Source organism: Pseudonaja textilis, chromosome 2, assembly GCF_049901715.1.
Source record: "Pseudonaja textilis isolate UNSWEBS1 chromosome 2, rPseTex1.2, whole genome shotgun sequence".
Lineage (NCBI taxonomy): Eukaryota > Metazoa > Chordata > Lepidosauria > Squamata > Elapidae > Pseudonaja > Pseudonaja textilis.
The window spans coordinates 155946517-155966678 of NC_141991.1; the positions used below are offsets into that span (position 1 = coordinate 155946517).

The 20162-nt window shown below is 35.4% G+C and overlaps 2 protein-coding genes across 7 annotated transcripts in view; one reads left to right on the plus strand and one right to left on the minus strand.

The window, feature by feature from the left end:
* The window catches only part of CARM1 (coactivator associated arginine methyltransferase 1), an 85735-nt gene extending 74020 nt beyond the window's left edge, over positions 1-11715 (minus strand). For 4 of the 6 annotated variants that reach the window (XM_087926076.1, XM_087926073.1, XM_087926074.1 and 1 more), the window contains exon 1: positions 11529-11715. In XM_087926076.1, the coding sequence (XP_087782202.1) occupies positions 11529-11679 (151 nt within the window). In that variant the 5' untranslated portion in view covers positions 11680-11715. Of the gene's footprint in view, positions 1-5815; positions 5872-6649; positions 6717-11528 lie in introns of all 6 variants that reach the window. The other 2 variants (XM_087926078.1, XM_087926077.1) reach the window with 2 other exon arrangements.
* YIPF2 (Yip1 domain family member 2) overlaps positions 1-20162 on the plus strand; it is a 453467-nt gene that overhangs the window by 87763 nt on the left and 345542 nt on the right. The gene's annotated exons all lie outside the window — the stretch shown is intronic.

Genomic DNA, 20162 nt, shown 5'->3' on the forward strand with positions numbered 1-20162 from the left:
GTGTGTGGGTGCTCCATCTGTGGAGGTTTTCAGGAAAACATTGGGCAACCATTTGTCCAGGATGGTATAAGGGATGCCTTGGGCAGGGGTTGGCCTAGCAGACTCAAAGGTCCCTTCTAGCACTATGAATATATGAGAATAAATAACTAAATACACCCACACCCATAGACATTAAACTCAATTTTAAGCAAAATAAACATGCTTTTTTAAAGCAAATAAACAGTCAAATAAGAAAAGGTTTATAAAACTTTCAAAAGATTAATGTCATATTTTAAAAAGAGAGGGCTATTAAACTAACAGAATAAAAATATTTGCCAGCCAAACTTTAATTATATAGCCTCAAATAGGCTTTGAATAATCAAGATAATACTTCTGATCTTCCTTTACCAGCTTAAGAAAAGTAATTCAGAAAGGACTACCAGGGGCCTAACACCCTTGTGCATAGGTGTGGGAAATAGTTCCTGAATCTATTATCAAGCACACGGCACAACAAGAGTATAAACTGTAGTGAGTCTTTGGATGTTCCTTACATCCTACTTGTTTATCCTCATTAGTTTATTCATTAGGCTCCATCATAACCCCAAGAAAATCCTGAATATAAACAAAGTTATAAGCTTAGTTTATACAAGAATATAAACTTAGTTTTGCATCTTTTCTGTTTTATTTTAAAAACAGTGGTGAAGATAAAACTCAGGGTATTTTATGTTGCTTTGCTTGAGAAAGTCAGATTTCAATGTACCATTATTGCTAACTTTGAATTCCAGATCTCAGTTGATACAAATTAAAGTCCATAATTACAGCCTTGTTAAGAAGAGTTATGTGGAAAAGATCAATCACAACCTCTGCCATTCTCCCTACAACAAGATTCACACTGTTCAGAATACTCTGATTTGGGGAATACAATACTTTCATTTATTTCATGTTAAATACAGAATATCTTTTTTACTGGAATTGTACTAATGTTACAGGAATTATACACACTCAACCTGCAAGCACTCACAATCCTATATTTACCTGCCATCTCCCACTACACAAGCATGCAGAACAAAAGCAAAAAAAAATGTATGGTTTAACTTCCGTCAAGTAAACCACAACTTATTTCTTAGTAAGCTAGTAAAATATGGACAGACAATATCACTACCAGATGGATTTGTAACTGGCTGACAAACTGCACTCAATGAGTAGTCCTTAATCATACTACTCTACATGGAGAGAAGTGAGCAATGGGATGCCACAAGGTCCCATCTTAGGACCAGTTCTCTTCAATAGTTTCATAAATGACTTAAAAAAGGGAATAGAAGGGGAACTCATCAAATTTGCAGATGACGCTAAGTTGGCAGGAATAGCCAACACCCTAGAAGACAAGCTCAGGATTCAAAAGGATCTTGACAGACTTGAATAAAGAGCCCTACACAAAATGAAATTTAATGTGGAGAAAAGCATGGTTTTACATTTAGGCAGGAAAACCAAAGATACAAGTATAGATTAGTTGAAACCTGACTCAAAAACAGTAACTGCAAGAAGGATCTTGGAGTCATACTGGACGATTACTTAAATATAAGCCAGCAGTGTGTGGAAGCAGCCAAAAAAGCTAATACAATCCTTGGCTCCATAAACAGAGGCATAGAATCAAAATCACATGAAGTATTAGATCATGTTATAAAACCTTAGTAAGACCACACCTGGAATACCATATTCAATTTTGGTCACATTACAAGAAGAATACTGAGACTTTGGGAAAAGTGCAACTAAGATGATTAAACGCCTAGAGACTAAAATATATGAAGAACAGTTGCAGGAATTGGATATGGCTAGTCTAGTGAAAAGAAGGGCTACAAGTGACATGATAGCAATGTTCTAGTATTTGATGGGCTACCACAACAAAGATGAGGTCAACTTATTTTTCAAAGCATCAGAAGGCAAGACAAGACAAAATGTATGGAAACTTCTCAAGGAGAGAAGCAACCAGGAATTAAGGAGAAACTTCCTAACAGTGAGAACAATGAAGCAATGGAACAGCTTGCCTTCAGAAGTTGTGTGCTTCATCACTGGAGGTTAAGAAGACAACCATTTGTCTGAAATAGTCTCCTGCTTGAGCAGAAAGTTGGTCTAGAACAGGGATCTCCAACCTCTGGGCAGCAGCCCACCTGCGGGGTGTTAGGCATTGGCAACCTGGCCGCAGAAATAGCAGGCAAGCGCACATGCACATCCCTATTTGTACAAGCAGTGGGCATGTGCATGAGTGCTCCATTTGCGTCAGCTGTACACATGCTTGCCAGATACTCACACGGAAGCTTCTCCTCTCCCCCACATCGGTCTGCAAAGTCATAAAGGTTGGAGAACTCTGGACTAGAAGATCTCCAAGGTCCCCTCCAGCTCTATTCTGATTCTATTTTAAGCAATACAATATTCTATTTGGCTTTTATATAAGATAAATACAAAAATTAATTCAATGAAAAGATATTGTGCAACTTTAACAGAAAAGCTACCAGACAGAGGTAGAAACTTTGAAGTTCCATTATTCAAACATTCCTAATTTCCAGTCAGGCCTTTTATGCAGGTATAAGGATCTAGACAGCAGGATTGAGAACATCAAGATTTCCAAGAAATTTTCCTGCTCACAGAGAATTGCCAATTCAATGGGAGGGCAGAAACAAGACTTATAAGCTCAGCAGGAATCCTTTTATTACAGAATATTAATACGATGAAGCTTTGTCTCTGGAAAGCATAAGAGACCAAGGCAGGACGTGAACAATGGCTCATACTTAATTTGATTAGAAAAGGAAGGGTTAGCTCAAGACCAGGAGGAGAGGGGGGAAACCCCAAAAGCATTTGTCTGGCATGTAAAAAACAGAATTCAGATCCTAGAAAAGAGAGCCTTGCCTTTTCAAGATACTGCCTTTGGAAGATATTCAATGCAAATGTCTCCCGTGCACATTAATTAGGCTGTCAAGCTGGGCCTCTCTAAGTTCTTTGTGAGCAATAAAGGAGATAGCAGATGTGCCCTAGAGCTTCCATACACACATCACAAAAGGACTAAATGCCTGGTAAAATCAAGGGATTCAAAAGGCTGCAATAGAACTGTCACATCAGAGCTAGATTTATGAGTTGAAGAGATGCTTTCCCCACCACACCACTCTTTTTAAAATGCACACCATTTTGGACTTGCAGTTAAGTTTACACAAATACTCAATGGTTATGATATAAAAGAGTGGGCCTTCAATAGTTTGATTTTGCAACACAGAATTTGGGATTTAACAAAAAACATGTGGACAATAAAGTAAGCAATAATATGAGGTATAGATCAATTGACAGTTCATTGAGAGTTTCATGACAGACTAACTTTTTAATTGCATCAAGATGCCTACATATATTTGTCAGAGCAGCACTCCCTACTCCTATGATGATGATGACTTTGATGATTTTACACACTTCTTTAAAATAGCCATTATATATATTTGAACTCCCCAAGACTCTAAATATCAAAATCTGTTAAATCCTTCAATCATAAATATACTGTATATTTGCAAAATATTATTGAAAGCTGACAATAGTTTAGAACTGATGTTCTCCACCATACATTTTGGGCTGAAGTGCCTTCCATTGATCATCTTGCTACTGTTAAAGCTTCAAATAGAAAGCTTTAAGCTGCCTTTCCATAATTGTGAAACGTGAAAATTTATTTTGGAAATTACAACCCTACTGCAAAAGTGTTTAAGATATTTTCCAAATTGTTAGTAACGCGTCTCTAATTAAATGTCTATGAAAATATTTTTGACTGGTTTTCCCTATATCCCATAAGAATGCGTGCCACCCCCTTTGTAAGTCGTGGCCTTCTAGAAATAATATTCTTTTATTAGTTAACTTCACCCAGTCCTTCAACCAAACTAATGAGGTGGCCATATAATATAACTCCCAGTTTGGGACTGCCAACCCTCCTCTGCTCTTTGTATCTTGCATTGCTTTAACATTTATTCTGGGTTTTTTCCCTTGCCAAATAAATTTGAAGGTTGTTTTGTTGAGTTCTTCGAAGAACTTTTTGTGTAATTTAATTGGAATCGTTTGGAATAAATATAGAAATTTGGGGAGAATGTTCATTTTAATGGTGGCAATCCGGCCTAATAGTGAAATTTGAAGTTTACTCCATGATTCTAAATCTTTCTTTACCTGATGTAACAATTTGTCATAATTATTTTCTTTAAGTGACTTACAGTGTGGTGTTAACCAAATTCCTAGATATTTCACTTTCTTTGTCACTTGTATTTCCATTGTTCCTTCTAATTCTATTTTCTGTTTTTCTGTTAAATTTTTGGTCATTAATTTAGTTTTTTTCTTATTTATTTTAAGTCCTGCTACTGCTCCAAAATTCTCCAGTTCTTTCATCAATTTTAGTCCCCTATCTATTGGTTCTTCAATAAAGAAGATCATATTGTCCGCAAATGCTTGCAATTTAAATTCCTCTTTCTTAACCGTTAATCCCTTTATATCTGAATTTTGCCTAATTCGCGTTAATAATGTTTCTAATGATAATATGAAGAGCAGTGGGGATAGTGGGCAGCCCTGTCTCACTCCTTTTTCTATCTTTATTGGGCGGGTGTGTTCCCCGTTTATATTAGCTTGTTGTGTGTCATAGATAGTTGTTATAATATTTTCAATGGGTTTATCTTCAGATTCAAAGTAGGTACAAACAAATAAGAAAGAATTTGGAATTAACAACAAACTTCAACAATTAGATAAGATTTTATTAGGACCGGACAAAAAAAGCATAACTAAATTTTACAATTATTTACTAGAAACAGAATTAGAAGAAGAAATTGTAAAAGGGAATATGATTGCATGGAGTCGGAATGTAGGACGTAGTATTACACTAGCAGAATGGGAAAAAGTTTGGGGCAGGAATAATAAGATCACAAAATCGGTAGCATACAAGGAAAATCTTTATAAAATGTTTTATAGATGGCATCTCCCTCCTTCGAGGCTAGCGAAGATGCACCCCAACATGAGTCCGTATTGTTGGAAATGTAAGAAAAAAGAAGGAACCTTTTTCCATATGTGGTGGACATGCACAGAAACCCAAAATTATTGGAAGAAAATTCAAACTTGGTTGGAAGAAATTACAAAAGAGCAGATCGAGTATAAACCAGAGTCCTTCCTACTAGGGATCTTTGACAAACAAATTTCCAAAAAAGCTAAATATATAACAATACATATATTAACTGCGGCCAGATTAGCCTTTGCACAATACTGGAAACAACATCAAATTCCATCAGATGAAGTGATTATTGATAAAATTTCAAAATGCGCAGAAATGGACAAACTGACTCTGGCACTAAAAAACAAAGATACTTCACAATATTATGATAGTTGGAATTGTTGGTATAATTGGATTAATCATAGATAAATTATATATCATAAGGCATAAGAGGAAAGTTTTAACTGATAATAATGAGATAGTGATATATGTATAGAATAGGTGTATATATGACATAAATCAAAGGCTATAAAAAAAAAAAAGATCTTGCAAACTGTAAAATAAATAAGAATGTTTTTAATTTTCCCTCTTTCTTTTTCTTTCTTTTTCCTTTCTTTTCAATCTTTTCTTTTCTTTCTTTTCTACTTTCTTTTTTTTCTTTCATTTATTTGTATGTGTATTGTTCGCTGTTTTTAACTGTTAAAACTAATAAATTGTTTTATAAAAAAATAGTGTTTAAGATATTTAGAAGCATGACAATTTCTGACCAATTTATCAGATATTTTAAACTTAAATAAGACAATTTTTATTTACAAATGTCAAGACTTCTATTTAGAGATTTACCTTTAAACAGGAGACATCAGCACATTATATATGCAGACTCAATTAGTCAAGGATTCCTAAGATAAAAAATTAAAGATATTTTACTCATTGTAATTAAGGAAGTTGATTATTCCAGCTAATTGATATGGTACAGAAATGTGAAAATATGCCCTCAATGCTCACTTTAGCTGACTGAAGTTAAATTCAACATACCTGAAATACAGTTCTCTATGTTGTGTATGAAAGTCTTTATCTGATATAAAATCTTTTCTGTTTCCTTGGTGTAAGTAGAACTGTAGTGCACATTTAATCCTCATATTATAGGTTCCTCCCTCCCCAATACTCCAATTCCTAACCCAACCAAGGTAGGTAAATAAACATTTACCCAAGGTATATAACATTATTTAACACCCTTAAAGTTTGTTTGTTAATGACAAAATGTTAATAATATTTTGTCGTATTATATTCCACTTACATTTAAGAAGTTACATTGGTCTTTTGCTTTTTGTCTTTGCCTGATTCTTGTTTTATGGTGGTCATTGACTGAGATAAAGACTAGAAGATATAGTTTTAATTTTTAATAACTGTAAAAGCATGTCACCTCAAAGCAAGCCAGCAAGCCAAACTTAATTTCAAGTTCTGATTTCAGACTCCTATTTATTAGTGTAGCGATAAAATCGTAGCCATCAAATGGCTATATACTAAGGTCCTCTAGCAAATTCCAGATTACTGATTCTACTCTTAAAAGACACAGTACAATAGAGGCATCAGCATGCTAACTCTTGAAGAATACTCTTTGATCCTCCAGAAGTATAGTCCATTATTTTGGCAAAGACAACCACTGTTTCAGCATACCTGAGCAGAGAACTACGAAACTGCAATTATTTCAGTACTTTGCACATTCTTTTCTCCCAGATCAGATCTAAATATAATTATAGAGACATTTTGAAATGTTTCCATTCAGTAAACTGCAATTATTACAAAAATTAATCATAATTTTACTAAGAGATATCTAACATAAACAATTGCCTTAGCTTTAAGTATTATTAAACCAAACCCTCTTCCAATAATTTCATTACACACACAGGTGGCTTTTAATAACATATAGACAGCATTCTTTTTATATTTTCACATTTTTCTTTTCCTTGTGCAATAAAATTAATTACAATTCTGTATTCTTCTCCAGAGAAACAATGAGGAATGACGAGACTGTCTTTTTTAAAAAGGCTACCCCTTTTTAATTGGCAAACAGTATCCAGCAAAAGTTATTCCTCCTCCCTTTTATTGTGTTTTACATTTGAAATTTCTGAGATTCAAATTCTGATACATGCAGAGAAGAAATATAAAATACAATGGCCCTTGATTTAACAGATCCCTATGTAACAAACTTCAAATGCCACAGACAACAGCATCCCTCCCAAAATAATGAACTGCATTCAAAAACTTACATTGCTGCAAATGACATACTTTGGGGATATAACAGGCATTCAGAAATAGTGGACACACACACACAAATATTAATCAAGGATTTATTATAGCACTGTTTCCAGATAGTATTCACTGCTAAATTCACATCTGCCATTACAAAATTAATTGCCTTTTTCTTAATATGATACTAATTGTCTCTAACCTGAACTGATATCCTTAAATGTTACTAAGAAGTAATTATTTCAAGGGGACTCATAAATAACAGCTTATTTTGAACTGAGAATATTTAAAGATAGGCTTCAGATTATTGTTCATAAAAATATGAAAGACTGAAATATCTTGGCTCAAATTCTGAGATAAAATTAACAACGTAAAATGATTTCCATGGAAAATTTACGTTATATATGATATTCCTCTCTATATTTCTGAAACGTATTTTCAAAAATCTAATGGATTACTCCAGAAGCTTATCTGTAGAAATTCTTCCTCTCATTTTTCACTTAGAAAGCTTGAATTTTCATTAAAGGGTTTATTGTTTAGATTTTAAAAAACCACATACTGTAACTTTCTTCTTGGTTAACAAATAGCAAGCTTTGTGATTTGAAATTGGGCTTTGGAGTCAAATTTGAAATTAGCACATTTGACATATTTAATAAGTTGAAGGATGTTGGAGTCCAAAAGCTGCAGTGGCTTCACTGAAACTGCAAAATGTAAGATCTAGGAGTATGAAACTGCTCCTCCTAAATTAGCAACAATGGAGCTACTCTGAGCATTCTGATCATGCTACATTAACATTACTGAGATTCCAAACAAAAACATAGTATAATAATGCTTTCACTGAAATATTTGGATGGCGTTTGATCATATTCTAATAAGATTCAATGATAAATTTGAAGGGTTGCTTTGGCAACAATCCCATCCCACAAAATCAGAAAACACAGGATTTTCTTGAGAGAAGATTTTGTTGCTCTGCACAGCTCTACTAATACACACAAAAAAAACCTAGAGTAACTATTTATAAAAGGATACCAAAATATTAAAAAATACAGATATTCCATGAAATTCCCATGAAATGGAATATCTTGTACTAAATTTCTACAGAATAAAATCTGGTATCTAAATTTTAAAACAATTAACAAACTTTACATTAATATCAATAGAAATCCTTGGACTTTTCATGTTTCCAAGAAGAAACAGATGGTTCAACTAATTGTTGGCAATTGAAACTGCTTGAAATGCAACACTGGTTCATAAAGTGGCTTGATGTTGTAGCAGCTATATTATGGGAAAAAAATCTTAGAATAAACTAGAGCTGGAAGGGACCTTGGAGGTGTCCTTGCCCAAGCAGAAGAACCTATACTATTTCAAATAAGTGTCTGTCTAGTCTCTTTTTAAAAAACCTCCAGCCAAAACGTAGCACAATTTCCACAATGATTGATATGCTCTGTTGATAACAGCAGTTAAATTCAATTTGGCAGTGTGAACAACTAAAAAAAAAGTTGGAAGGAAAAGTTCACATAACACTAAGACTAACTGACTCTGGCAAGTTTCAAATATTTCAAATATGCATAATGTTCTGCAGTTTGCAGAATAATCATAATTAGGTCAGGGATAAAAAAATATGTAAGCCTTCAAGAATTGTTGACCTACAACTCACAACTGTCTAAGCTGTTTAAGATAGCTGGGTGTTGTAGCTAAGTGATATCTGGAGGGTCAGAGTTACTCTACCCTTGATTTCAATTACAATAACATATAATAGCTGAACTCAAAATCTTCAGCTCTAGGGATGATTACAATGGAATGGAATGTAGAATGGTTCTGTTTCCATTGGACTGTCAAACTTTCTTGTAGGTTATGCCATTCTAGAGGTGGTTCAATGGATCCCAAAGTGGTTCAGAATCAGATTATGGTGCTTTAGACACTGTTCTAAACAAAACTTTATCTGCTTTCAAAATATGGGAAGAGGTTTAGAATGCTCCCAAGAAAAGGAGAACTTAGCTATTCTGCTCATAGTTAATTTAGCTAGCATCCACTCTACAAAAAAATGAATTTATATAAGTGATCAACTTTAGCTCAATTCTGGATTTCCTCATGGGAATTACAGTATTGTATGTTTCTTCTAATAGTTTGAGTAGTCTCTCAAAGAAGTAATCCCTAATTATGTTCAGAAACTCTACACATACAAAAAAAAATCAATTCCCTTTGGACAATCTCATGAAGGAAGATTTCAAAGTCCACCTAACATACAAAAAAGTCCAGAACTTTTAAAAAGTCATCCATCTTATCTACAATTTGGAGTCCACAAATTATCCTAGCAGGGGCATGCTTAATCCAACTACAAGGATCCACTTTACATGCTAGTTTAGTCATTTCTTACTTTATCCCTGGTAAAATTGCCACTTAATGACTTTAGATGTTTTCTCACTTGCTCCAAAAGCTGAAGGCAGTTAGTGAATAGACAATGCTGCTATCTCACACCAGCACTGAACAGACCAAATGTAGATTAAAGTTTCCCCATTATATCCTCATTCACTCATTAGACCAAGTCACCCAGTTTGAAAAAGTGGCCTCCTCACTATCCCAGACCTATAGATATACTTTCTGCATTCATGTGAGGAAGTGTAAAAATAATTGCTTGCATACAAGAGAGAGAGAGAGAGTTCAACAGAATTACTATAGTATTTAAAATTTCTGTCATTCTAATTACTCAGTTCAGATTTACTAAATAATTAAATACTTTGTATACAAGTCTCCACTTATCATGTTATAATATCAAAAATTGTCAAACAATACAGAAATCAGTATACAAAGTATTTTGAACCCACCTAATATGTTCAAGTTATGGTATGATTCTGATTGAATTACAGTAACTGAGTCACAGTGCAGAACACTATATACACTGCAGTATTCACATTTGCATCCACTATAACCAATTAAACACTATGAAGTGTCTAAACACATTATCAAGCAAAAACCACAAATGTAAGTATACGCGTTAGTCTGTGAAACTAGTTGTTGATTCATCATACTGAACAGCAATGATATTCATTGATTGCAAAATACCTGTTTGTAAAAGACACCAATATTGAAGGCGACCAACTATAGGATGCACACTCAATGTAGCCATTTGATGCTCAATTATATCAACATACAGATCCAAGTCAGATCCCACTGAAGGGATAAAAATGTAACAATACTTATTATTACAAAAAAGTGTAATACTAGCCAAATTGTCTCAAGGATTAGAGGGAGAAATACTAAAAGGTAGTTCATAATGAATGAGGGCAAATATCATAATTCAGAATGGTTATTATGAGATTTATGAAACAGTTTCAGGAGTTATTAATGCTGTGTTCTTAAAAAGCTGTTTTACGCTCAGTATAAATTAAGGTTTTTTACATGTACTCCTCCTGTACCTACAAATATTTTTTACAATGTGATGTTCAAAAAAGAGCATTCAGAAAAACAACTTTTCAACCTACAAGTTTGTAAATTTTCCTCTCAATTTGCCAATGTAAACAGTTCTAAAATGCACTTTTCCAATCCCAATCCCATTAAAGCATAATCTATTTTTTTAATTACCTACAAACCTATTTTTTCTAATTTACTTTTCCCTGTTGTGGTATCACAATATATAGGCCTTTAAGTGAATGGCTTACTAGTCTTTAATTATTGTGACTTTTGGGAATATATGGGATGGCAATTAACTTTTGACAGGTTAGTTTAAAATACTTCAGATTAATCCTGGCATTACAGAATTTGTCAGACTGGTGCAATATTATTAGAAGTTTGGGGCAACAGTCACGGAGCATTTACTTGGCTGAAACATAAAAAGCCATGGGGTATTCTTTATTTGCCTGCAAACGAAATTAAATGGACTGTTCTCCAAGGGAAGCTATGGCTCGTTAGCACGGAAATTCAAAAAACTCCGGAATATGCCGCGACCCCCACCTATTTTCCCTGATGTGCTCATGGATGAAACTTGGTCTCCTTCCTATAAGCTACCATGTAGTAGTATAGATATGAATTACTCTTCGCACATATTCAGAAACCTTTGGCCTTTAAACACTGGGGCGACAGACCGCTCTCTCTCGCGATCTCAAGCAGAAGCGATGACGAGAAGCAGCTCCAAGAAGTAGCTGGCTGTTCCTCCGCATCTCCTCACCAGTTGTCCCTCCTACGACTCATTCATTCATTCATTCATTTTCTTTCAGTCATCCAACCTTCCCTTTCCACGCGACTAGGCCCCCACCGGCCCGCTTGTCGGCGAGCATGCCCGCCAACTGAGTCCCATTTCGCCACTCACGGCTATACAAAGCGAGGCCAGCGGCGTCAGGCCCGGTGCGAGCCTCGAGACGCAGCGCCTGCTGTTCTTGGTGCCGCTGGATTTCCCCGTTGGCATCGCCGATAGTCAGGAGCCGCACACCAGGGAAAACCGATACTACCGCCGCCGCCATCTTGGCATCCCAGGCCCGCTTCGCGGCGGCGGCTGTAGTCAAAGCCCGAAGGCGACGAAGGAAGGCGTCAGAAAAGGAGCGGCCGGAAGCCGTGCCTTTTGAGCACAGCTAGGCTGGACGAGCAGGGAGCAGACGCGCCCTCTACTGGTCGGCGGGGATAAGGAAGGGGATGCGCTTCAGAGAAGGACAACGAGTGGCCAATAGGCGTGGGAAAGCGAGGCGCTCCCTGTTGACAGGATGGCATGCTAAGAGATTCAGGTGATGGGAGTAAGACGAAAGAGGACTAGTATGTTGAGACGGGTGGGATTCAATTTTTTTAAAACAACCTGTCCTGTGGGCGTGGCCTAGTTGGTGGGTGTGGCTTGGTGGTCATGTGACTGGCTGGGTGTGGCCAACTCAACATCACTCACATTGAGTAGTGCAGGGGTGCTTCTCGCCTCGTGACTGGGAATGCTGCAATGGTTATAGGTGTGAAAAATGGTCATAAGTCACTTTTTTCAGTGTCATTGTAACTTTGAATGGTCACTAAGTGAACTGTTGTAAATCAAGGATTACCTGTACAAAAATACAAAATACTTCTTTGCTTGCCCTAAATACCAATCATTAGATTAGAAATACCTGCAAGCCAGAGTTACAAATCAGGCAGAGTGCCAGAGCACCTTGAGGAATTAAAATAGTTAAAATGCAATGATAACTATCAGCTGCCAACTCTTGCTCATAAAGTGAAATCCTTTAGCAGAAAGGTCATTTAAGCTCTCCAGAAAAAGTACACCCAGGAGAAGCAATCCTTACATCCATTTGCACCACTTAAAGAAACCAGCTGGTCTCACTCACCTCATCCAGATTTAAGGAAAGAGCACATGCCCCCCAGAAAGGCAGTAAAAAAAGTCAGTGCTAAACTTGCATTCTGCCTCTTGGAAGTACACTCCAAAAGGACAATGCCAGGAACCACTAAAGCAGTGAAGGAAGACCCCCTTCCCAAATAAAGAAAGAAACAATGAGGCAGGAAAAACTTCAAACACAATACAAATAATTAAATCACAACAGTAGCTGTTGCTTGTTAAATCAATTACCAGAACAAATAGACACAGGAACTAGCCAGATTTCTCAACAGAGTTTCTTTTCAGGAACAGAGATTAACCTTTTTCCGTCCGAACAAAGTTGAATAGGGAAAATTATCCAATCAATAAACCAGGATTAAACATCACTAAGCACTAGTTTAGACCAAAACTCAGAAACGGTATGTAACTCACGTTTGAATGTCAATCTTTCTAGCTAGCCAAGAAGCCTTGTTGAATGTCACTCATCTTGGTTCCTTGTCATTAAAGTTTCTTTCTGGCAGCTCTGCTTTGTTATTCAATTATTTCTTCAAAGTGCTGATTGTCCAAGGGAGTATTTCCTCCCAACAGCAGTGTAAAAAGCTTAAAACAACTCTTCCCCTTTAAGACAGTCAAGCCCCAGAAGCTCCAGAGACAGGAAGTCTAAGAGTACTACTATCAAGAATGTAATAAGGGTTAACAGAGAGGCAGTTTGTGTAAGCAACAACACCAGAATGTTTCCTTCCTGCCTTCCTTACAGGATTAGCCCTGTAATGTTGAAAAAAACGAAAGGAGATGTCTTCCAACAACTGATTCTCCAAACTGCTTACAAAGTTAACAACAGGTTCTAGTGAATAGGTGAGAACCGGTACAATCCCACCCTGCATTGAGAGAAAGGACAGAGTCCAGTTAAGTTGGCATGAGAAACTAGGTTGCAAATTCCCAGTTACAGATATTTCCTTGTTTCTCTTTGCTGCCACACAATAAATATATGGAGTTTTGCACTCCAGTCATGCTAATGGTAATCCATACATTGGAAGATTGTATATCCACAGAGCAGAGTATCAAACCCAGGAAAATATATTCACTTATTTTATTCAGTTGCAAAGAAAGAAAGACATGGTTTTGCAGGACAAATAACAATTGCACCAAATCAGAATTTCATGCTTTATTGAAGGGATAAAGTTGTCATGCCCCTGGTGGAGTCTGACTCTGAGGAAGAGGAGGAACAGCCAACAGGGAGAGGGAGTGTGGCTCCAGAGGTGGTGGAGGAGGCTGGGGAAGGGCAGAGGTAAGCTGAGCAGTCAGAGGAGGATCCAGGCCCATCCCCTATCCATCCTAGGTCACGCAGGGAGGAGAGGATCAGGGAAAAGTGAGGTCTACTCAAGAGGAGATTTCCATGATCCTCCTTGTGGCTTGCAGGTGGGAGCTATGTATATAAGTTTGCAACTGCACAGTTTTGAATTGTTGTCAATTAGTGTTTACCTTGAAAGAGGCTTATCTTTGCTGGCGTTCTTCCCATGGACTTTTCTCGGTTATTTTCCTGAGTTTATAATTAGTTATCTTGGCTTGCTTTGGAACTCTCATCAATGCGGTTTGTATTGGTTTTCTGTTGCCTCATTATTTACTTTTGTGACTTTAAACTGTGCCTAATAAAACAATGAAGATAAGTTGAAGGTTTTACCGGCCTTTAATATGTGTTTTGGGTTTGGGGTTATTTTGAGAGACTACGGGTCATCACATTTTGACTTCAGCCACCCCTTCAACTTACTTTTGCGTGACCATGGATCAGCTCAGAGCAGAGATTGCCCAGTTAATCCAGCAAGTGGCTCTTTTGACTGCACGGGTGGCACAAATGCAAGCTGCCTGGCCCTGCCGAAAATGCCCTGTGGCAGTGCCAGATAAATTTGATGGTTCCCTGGCCCAATTTCCAGCATTTTTGGGCAGTGCCAGCTTTACATGAGCCTTCGGCCTGAGGACTTTCCCACTGACCAGGATAAGGTGGGGTTTGTTTGTTTTTTGAAAACAGTTTTATTGGTTTTTTTAACAAACAAACAAAAACACACAAAACATAAAATCATCAGCTCTCTTCCATATTTCCATACAAACAGTGTGTCGGTTGGTTCATCAGTTTTGTGCATCCATTTCGTAGTCTCAATTACGATTATGTTACATAATAACTCTTATTTTCAATCCTAACTTATATATCTTCATATCATTGTTAAGAAAAGTCATTTGACTATACTTTTATTCATTCATACTTTATGAGATAACTATAATTTAAGTAATTTATTCTATAACAAATCATATAATCATGCCAATTCTATCCTAAAAAAAAACACTTTATAGATATAGTATCTAATAACAAAAGAAAAAGAAAAAACAAAAATATTCCTTATTATCTAAAATTCTAAGTATTCTATTGTCATATTTCATCATCTAACCATTGATAGAAAAGGTCCCAAATTTTATAAAATTGTTTATCTTCTTGCTCTCTGATTTCAAATGTCAATCTACTCATCTCAGCACATTCCAATATTTTCTTAATAATTTCTTCCTGCGATGGAATTTTCTCATTTTTCCAATTTTTAGCAAATACAATTCTAGCCGCAGTTAATACATTTACAATCAGATATTTCAAATCTTTACTGTATACATCTGGTAGAATTCCCAATAAAAAAAACTCCGGTTTCAAATCTATATGTTTCTTTGTCATTTTTTCCAACCACATGCGGATTTTAGTCCAGTATTTTCTAGCGTCCTCACAAGTCCACCACATATGGTAATATGAGCCAGGTATCTGATGACATTTCCAACATTTTTCAGATTTATTCTTAAACATTCTTGCTATCCTTGTCGGGGGAAAATGCCACCTGTAAAACATCTTATACAAATTTTCTTTATAAGCTGTAGACATTGTCATTTTATAATTTTGCAACCATAGTTTCTGCCATTTCTCTAAATCAATCCCATATCCAAAATTCCTCCCCCAAGCAATCATCTTCTTCCTCTAGCTTAATTTCCAATAAATAACCATATAATTTTTTAATCACCTTTTCATCAGTACCCATCAAGATCTTATCTAAATCAGTCTGTTTATCATAAAATCCCTCTGTTTTGGAATCCTCATCATACCTTGAGTGTATTTGCACATATGAAAACCAATTCATCTTTATACCTTGTTCCTCTAGATTTTGTATCGATTTAAGTTCACCCTTTTCATCTAATAATTCCCCATATCTAACTGTTTGTTCCTTCTTGTAGATTATAGGATAAGAAAATGCTTCTATCGTCGATAACCAAACTGGAATTTTCAAATAACATTGTTTTTTTATCTTCTCCCAATTTAACCACAAAGACTCCCGTATATAATGTCTTTGAAAATAGCCCTGTGTCTTAGTTCCCTTGTACCATAGAAAAGCATGCCAACCCAACAACAGATCATGACCTTCTAATGTCAACAATCTAGTCTTCCTTAATGTTATCCATTCCTTGACCCACATCAAATTTGCAGCTTGGTAGTACAGCTCCCAATTAGGCAGGCCAAAACCTCCTCTAATTCTAGCATCTTGCAGGAGTTTTAGCTTTATCCTCGTTTTCTTGCCTTGCCATATATACTTCAACACAATTTTATTTAAATCCTCAAAATAGTCTTTCCCGAGCCTAATTGGTATTGTTTGAAACAAAAATAAGATTCTGGGTAAAATATTCATCTTAATTGTTGAAATCCTCCCTATTAATGAGAGTTGTAGATTTTCCCATTTCTTCAAGTCTAAAGCTATCTGTTGTTTAAGTTTAATATAATTGTTCTCTTTTAATGTACTACATCTTGATGTCAAATATATCCCCAAATACTTAACCTTATTCGTAACTTGAATTTTCAACAAATCTGCCAATTCTTCTCTTTGTCTTAATAGCATATTCTTTGACAAAATCTTTGTTTTATCTTTATTTATTTTCAAACCGGCCACTTCACCATATGTCTCGATCTTTTCCAATAGCTTCGAAGCCGTTTCTACAGGGTCTTCCAAAATAAAGACTAAGTCATCCGCGAAGGCTTGTAATTTAAATTCTTCCTTTTTAATTTTCATTCCTTTTATAGTTTTGTCTTCTCTAATGTTTCTATTCAACGCTTCCAGAGTCAATACAAATAGCAAAGGAGAAAGGGGACATCCTTGTCTTGTGCCTTTTCTTATATTAATAGAGTCTGTAAATTCTCCCTCCATCATTACCTTAGCTGTTTGTTCATGGTAAATTGCTTCTATTGCTTGAATAAATCTTCTAGCAAAACCCATCTGTTCCAATAAGAGTAACATAAATCTCCAATTCACATTATTAAATGCCTTTTGGGCATCTAAGAATATCAGAGCCATTTGCTTTTCAGGATGCTCTCGTAATGTTCCAAAGTGTCCAGGATTACTCTCATATTGTCTCTAATTTGCCTCTTTGGCAAAAATCCATTTTGGTCTGGATGAATAAAATGATTCAAATATTTTTTGAGTCTTTCTGCTAATATCGAGGCAAAGATTTTATAGTCTGCATTTAATAGAGAAATCGGTCTATAATTCTTAATTTGCAGTGGATCAGCCTCCTCTTTTGGAATAAGTGTAATATAGGCTTCTGACCATGTTTCAGGTATCATCTTCTTTGACATAGCTTCATTCATAACTTCTAACAGTAGAATACTCAGTGACTCTTGTAATGTTTTATAAAATTCTGCAGGGAACCCATCTGGACCTGGTGCTGTCCCATTATTTTGTTTCTTAAGTGCTTGACTTAGTTTCATCATTGTTATATTACTTTCTAACATTTCTTCAGTCTCTTTGGATATCTTAGGTAAGTTTGCATTCTGCAAGTATTGTTTAACTTTCTCCTCATCAATATTCTCTTTCTTATATAGTTGTCCATAAAAATCTCGAATAATTTCTTTTTTCTCTTTGCTGCCATAACAAACTTGACCTTGGTCATCTATTAGCTGTGATATTTTCCTCGACTCTTTCTCCTTTCTCAGCTTATATGCTAGCCATCTACCTGGCTTATTTGCATCTTCAAAATAATTCTGTTTAGCATTCCTGATTTTCTGTGCCAGTTCTTCTTTCTCTATTAAGTCCATTTTATGTTTAGTTATGTCCAGTTTCAATTTGATATCTTTTTTCTGTGGCATTTTCTGTAGTTCTTTTTCAAGTCTTTTATACTCATCCTCCAAGGCTTTAATGGCTTGCCTTTTCCTAATATTCTTTTTTCTTGTGTAGTCTATTATCAAACCTCTAGCATATGCCTTCATTGTATCCCAAACATTCTGTATTGAAGTATCTTCTTTTCTATTTTCTTTAAAAAAAAAAAGGCCAATTCTTTCTCCATCCATTGTATAAAATCTTTCTCCTTTAGAATAGTATTATTTAACGTCCATCTCAATCTTTTTTTTTGTCCCTTCCATTTAATTGTCAATGGATTATGGTCAGCCCAAGTTCTTGTTTCAATGTTTACTTCTTGAACGCTAGATATTAATTCTGTTGAAATCCAAATCATATCTAATCTGGACCATGATAAATGTCTATTTGAATAGAAAGTATATTGCTTAAGTTTAGCATTTCTTTCTCTCCATATATCTTTTAAAATTAGTTCATCTGTCATTTTAAAAAAAGATTTAGGAAGAGTCTTTCTATTGTGCTTTGCTGTTGTTGCTATATAGTCCAGTTTGTTGTCCACAATTCCATTAAAATCTCCCATCATAATTATATTAGCGTAGTCCAGTCCGGCCATTTTCATATGTAATTTTTTGTAGAATTCTTCCTGTTTATCATTCGGAGCATAAATTGCAGTCAAAAGTATCTTTATATTATTGTCCGTTACTTCCACCATTAATATTCTCCCATCTTCATCAGCGTAAATCAATTTTGCTGGGGTGGCCTCTTTGATATATAAAACCACTCCTCTTTTCTTACATTGTGTCAAAGAAGTAAACAATTTCCCTAGTTTTGGTTGTACTAACAATTGTTCATGTTTGCTTTTTAATGTGTACTTCTTGTAAACAAATTATATCAAATTTTAATTTCCCTAGTTTATGAAAGGTCTTCCTTCTCTTAGCAGCTGAATTCAGTCCATTTATATTCATTGTAATCAGTTTTTTCTCTTCCATGGTTATATTTTATATTTAGGTTTAGCCGCTCTCGTAGATCTTGGTTCACGTTGATCTTTAATATCCACCTGTCCACCTACTGCGCCTTCTTCTTTTTCAATCTCCATTTGTTCCTCTTGGAATTCAATTAATGAAATCTCTTTTTCTGCCTCTTCTTCTCTCCTTCCAAAAAATTCTGCGTAAAAAAGTTCTGCTTTCTCAATTGAATCAATTCTGTGTCTCTGTTCCTGCCATGTAAACATCAATCCTTCTGGGATCAGCCATCTTTAATTCACCTCCTTTTTCAATAACATTTTGGTCAGAAATCGATATTCTCTTCTCATCTCTCTCACTCTTCTGGGTATTTGTTTTAAGACCAAGATTTCTTTGCCTTTATATTTCAACGTCTTCTCTCTTGCCGCTTGTAAAATTTGTGTCTTGATAGATTTTTTAGTAAATCTAATATGGACTTCTCTGGGTAAATTATTTCTCATCGCATATCTTGTAAAGACTCGGTATATCTCATCTACTCCATCCATCATCTTTTCCTCTGTTATTTCCAAAGCGTCCGCCAAGATTTCTATCATTATCGCAGCCAAATCTTGCCCTTTTTCTTCCTCTATATTTTGGAATCTAAGATAAAATTCTGACCTCTCCATCTCCCACTTCAGCATCCCACTTTTTTCTTCTTCAACCACTGTAAGTCTGCTATCAATATTTCCAATCTTCTCCTCTCTTCGTTTACCCTCTTCTTCAACTTTTTGGAGTCTCTCATCATACTTGCCATCATCTGTTGGATATTTTCCACTTTTTCCTCAGTCCTCCCTGTTCTTTGTTCAATGGTGTCTGTTTTTATCTTAAGGTCTTGGATTCCTTGCATAATCATCTGTAAGTTACTTTTTCTTGTTCTTTGTCTTGCTTTAACATTACCTGAATTGAACGTTGTCCAGATGGTGGGGAGGCAGAAGTAGACACAAAGGCACCCGAAGGTATAAGTTTCCTACTCATTTTAGATGGTTCAAAATCTTCAAGTTCTTTCAAATTTTAATCCAATTAGGAAAGTAGCCAATTATAATCCAAAATGGAAAAGTCCAATAATAAAAAGCCCAATAATAAAGGAGAAAGAAGAGAAAAGAAAAGAGAAAAAAAATTCTTCAGGTTCTTCCTGACCCTAGTCCAATTATAAAATAGTCCACAATAAAAAATAAAAAAAGAAGAAGACCCAATAATAATAATAATAAACAAGACCAAAGCAAAGAAGAAAAAAAAAAGATTTCTTCAGGTTCTTCACACCTTAATCCAGCCAAAAAATCTCAATTGGAAGGAAAAAAAAAAGGAGACCAAAATAGTCCAAGAGCATAAATAAAAAAAAGCAAAAATCCCAATGAAGAAAGAAAAAAAATCAAAATAAAATAAAAATGAAAAATTCTAAGGCTTCCCCTTGAAAATAAAAAGTAAAAATAAAGACCTTACTAGAATAAAAATATACAATAATGCTAGTGGGGGGGATAGCGAAACTAAAAAAAGATTAGAAAGAGAAAAGAGAA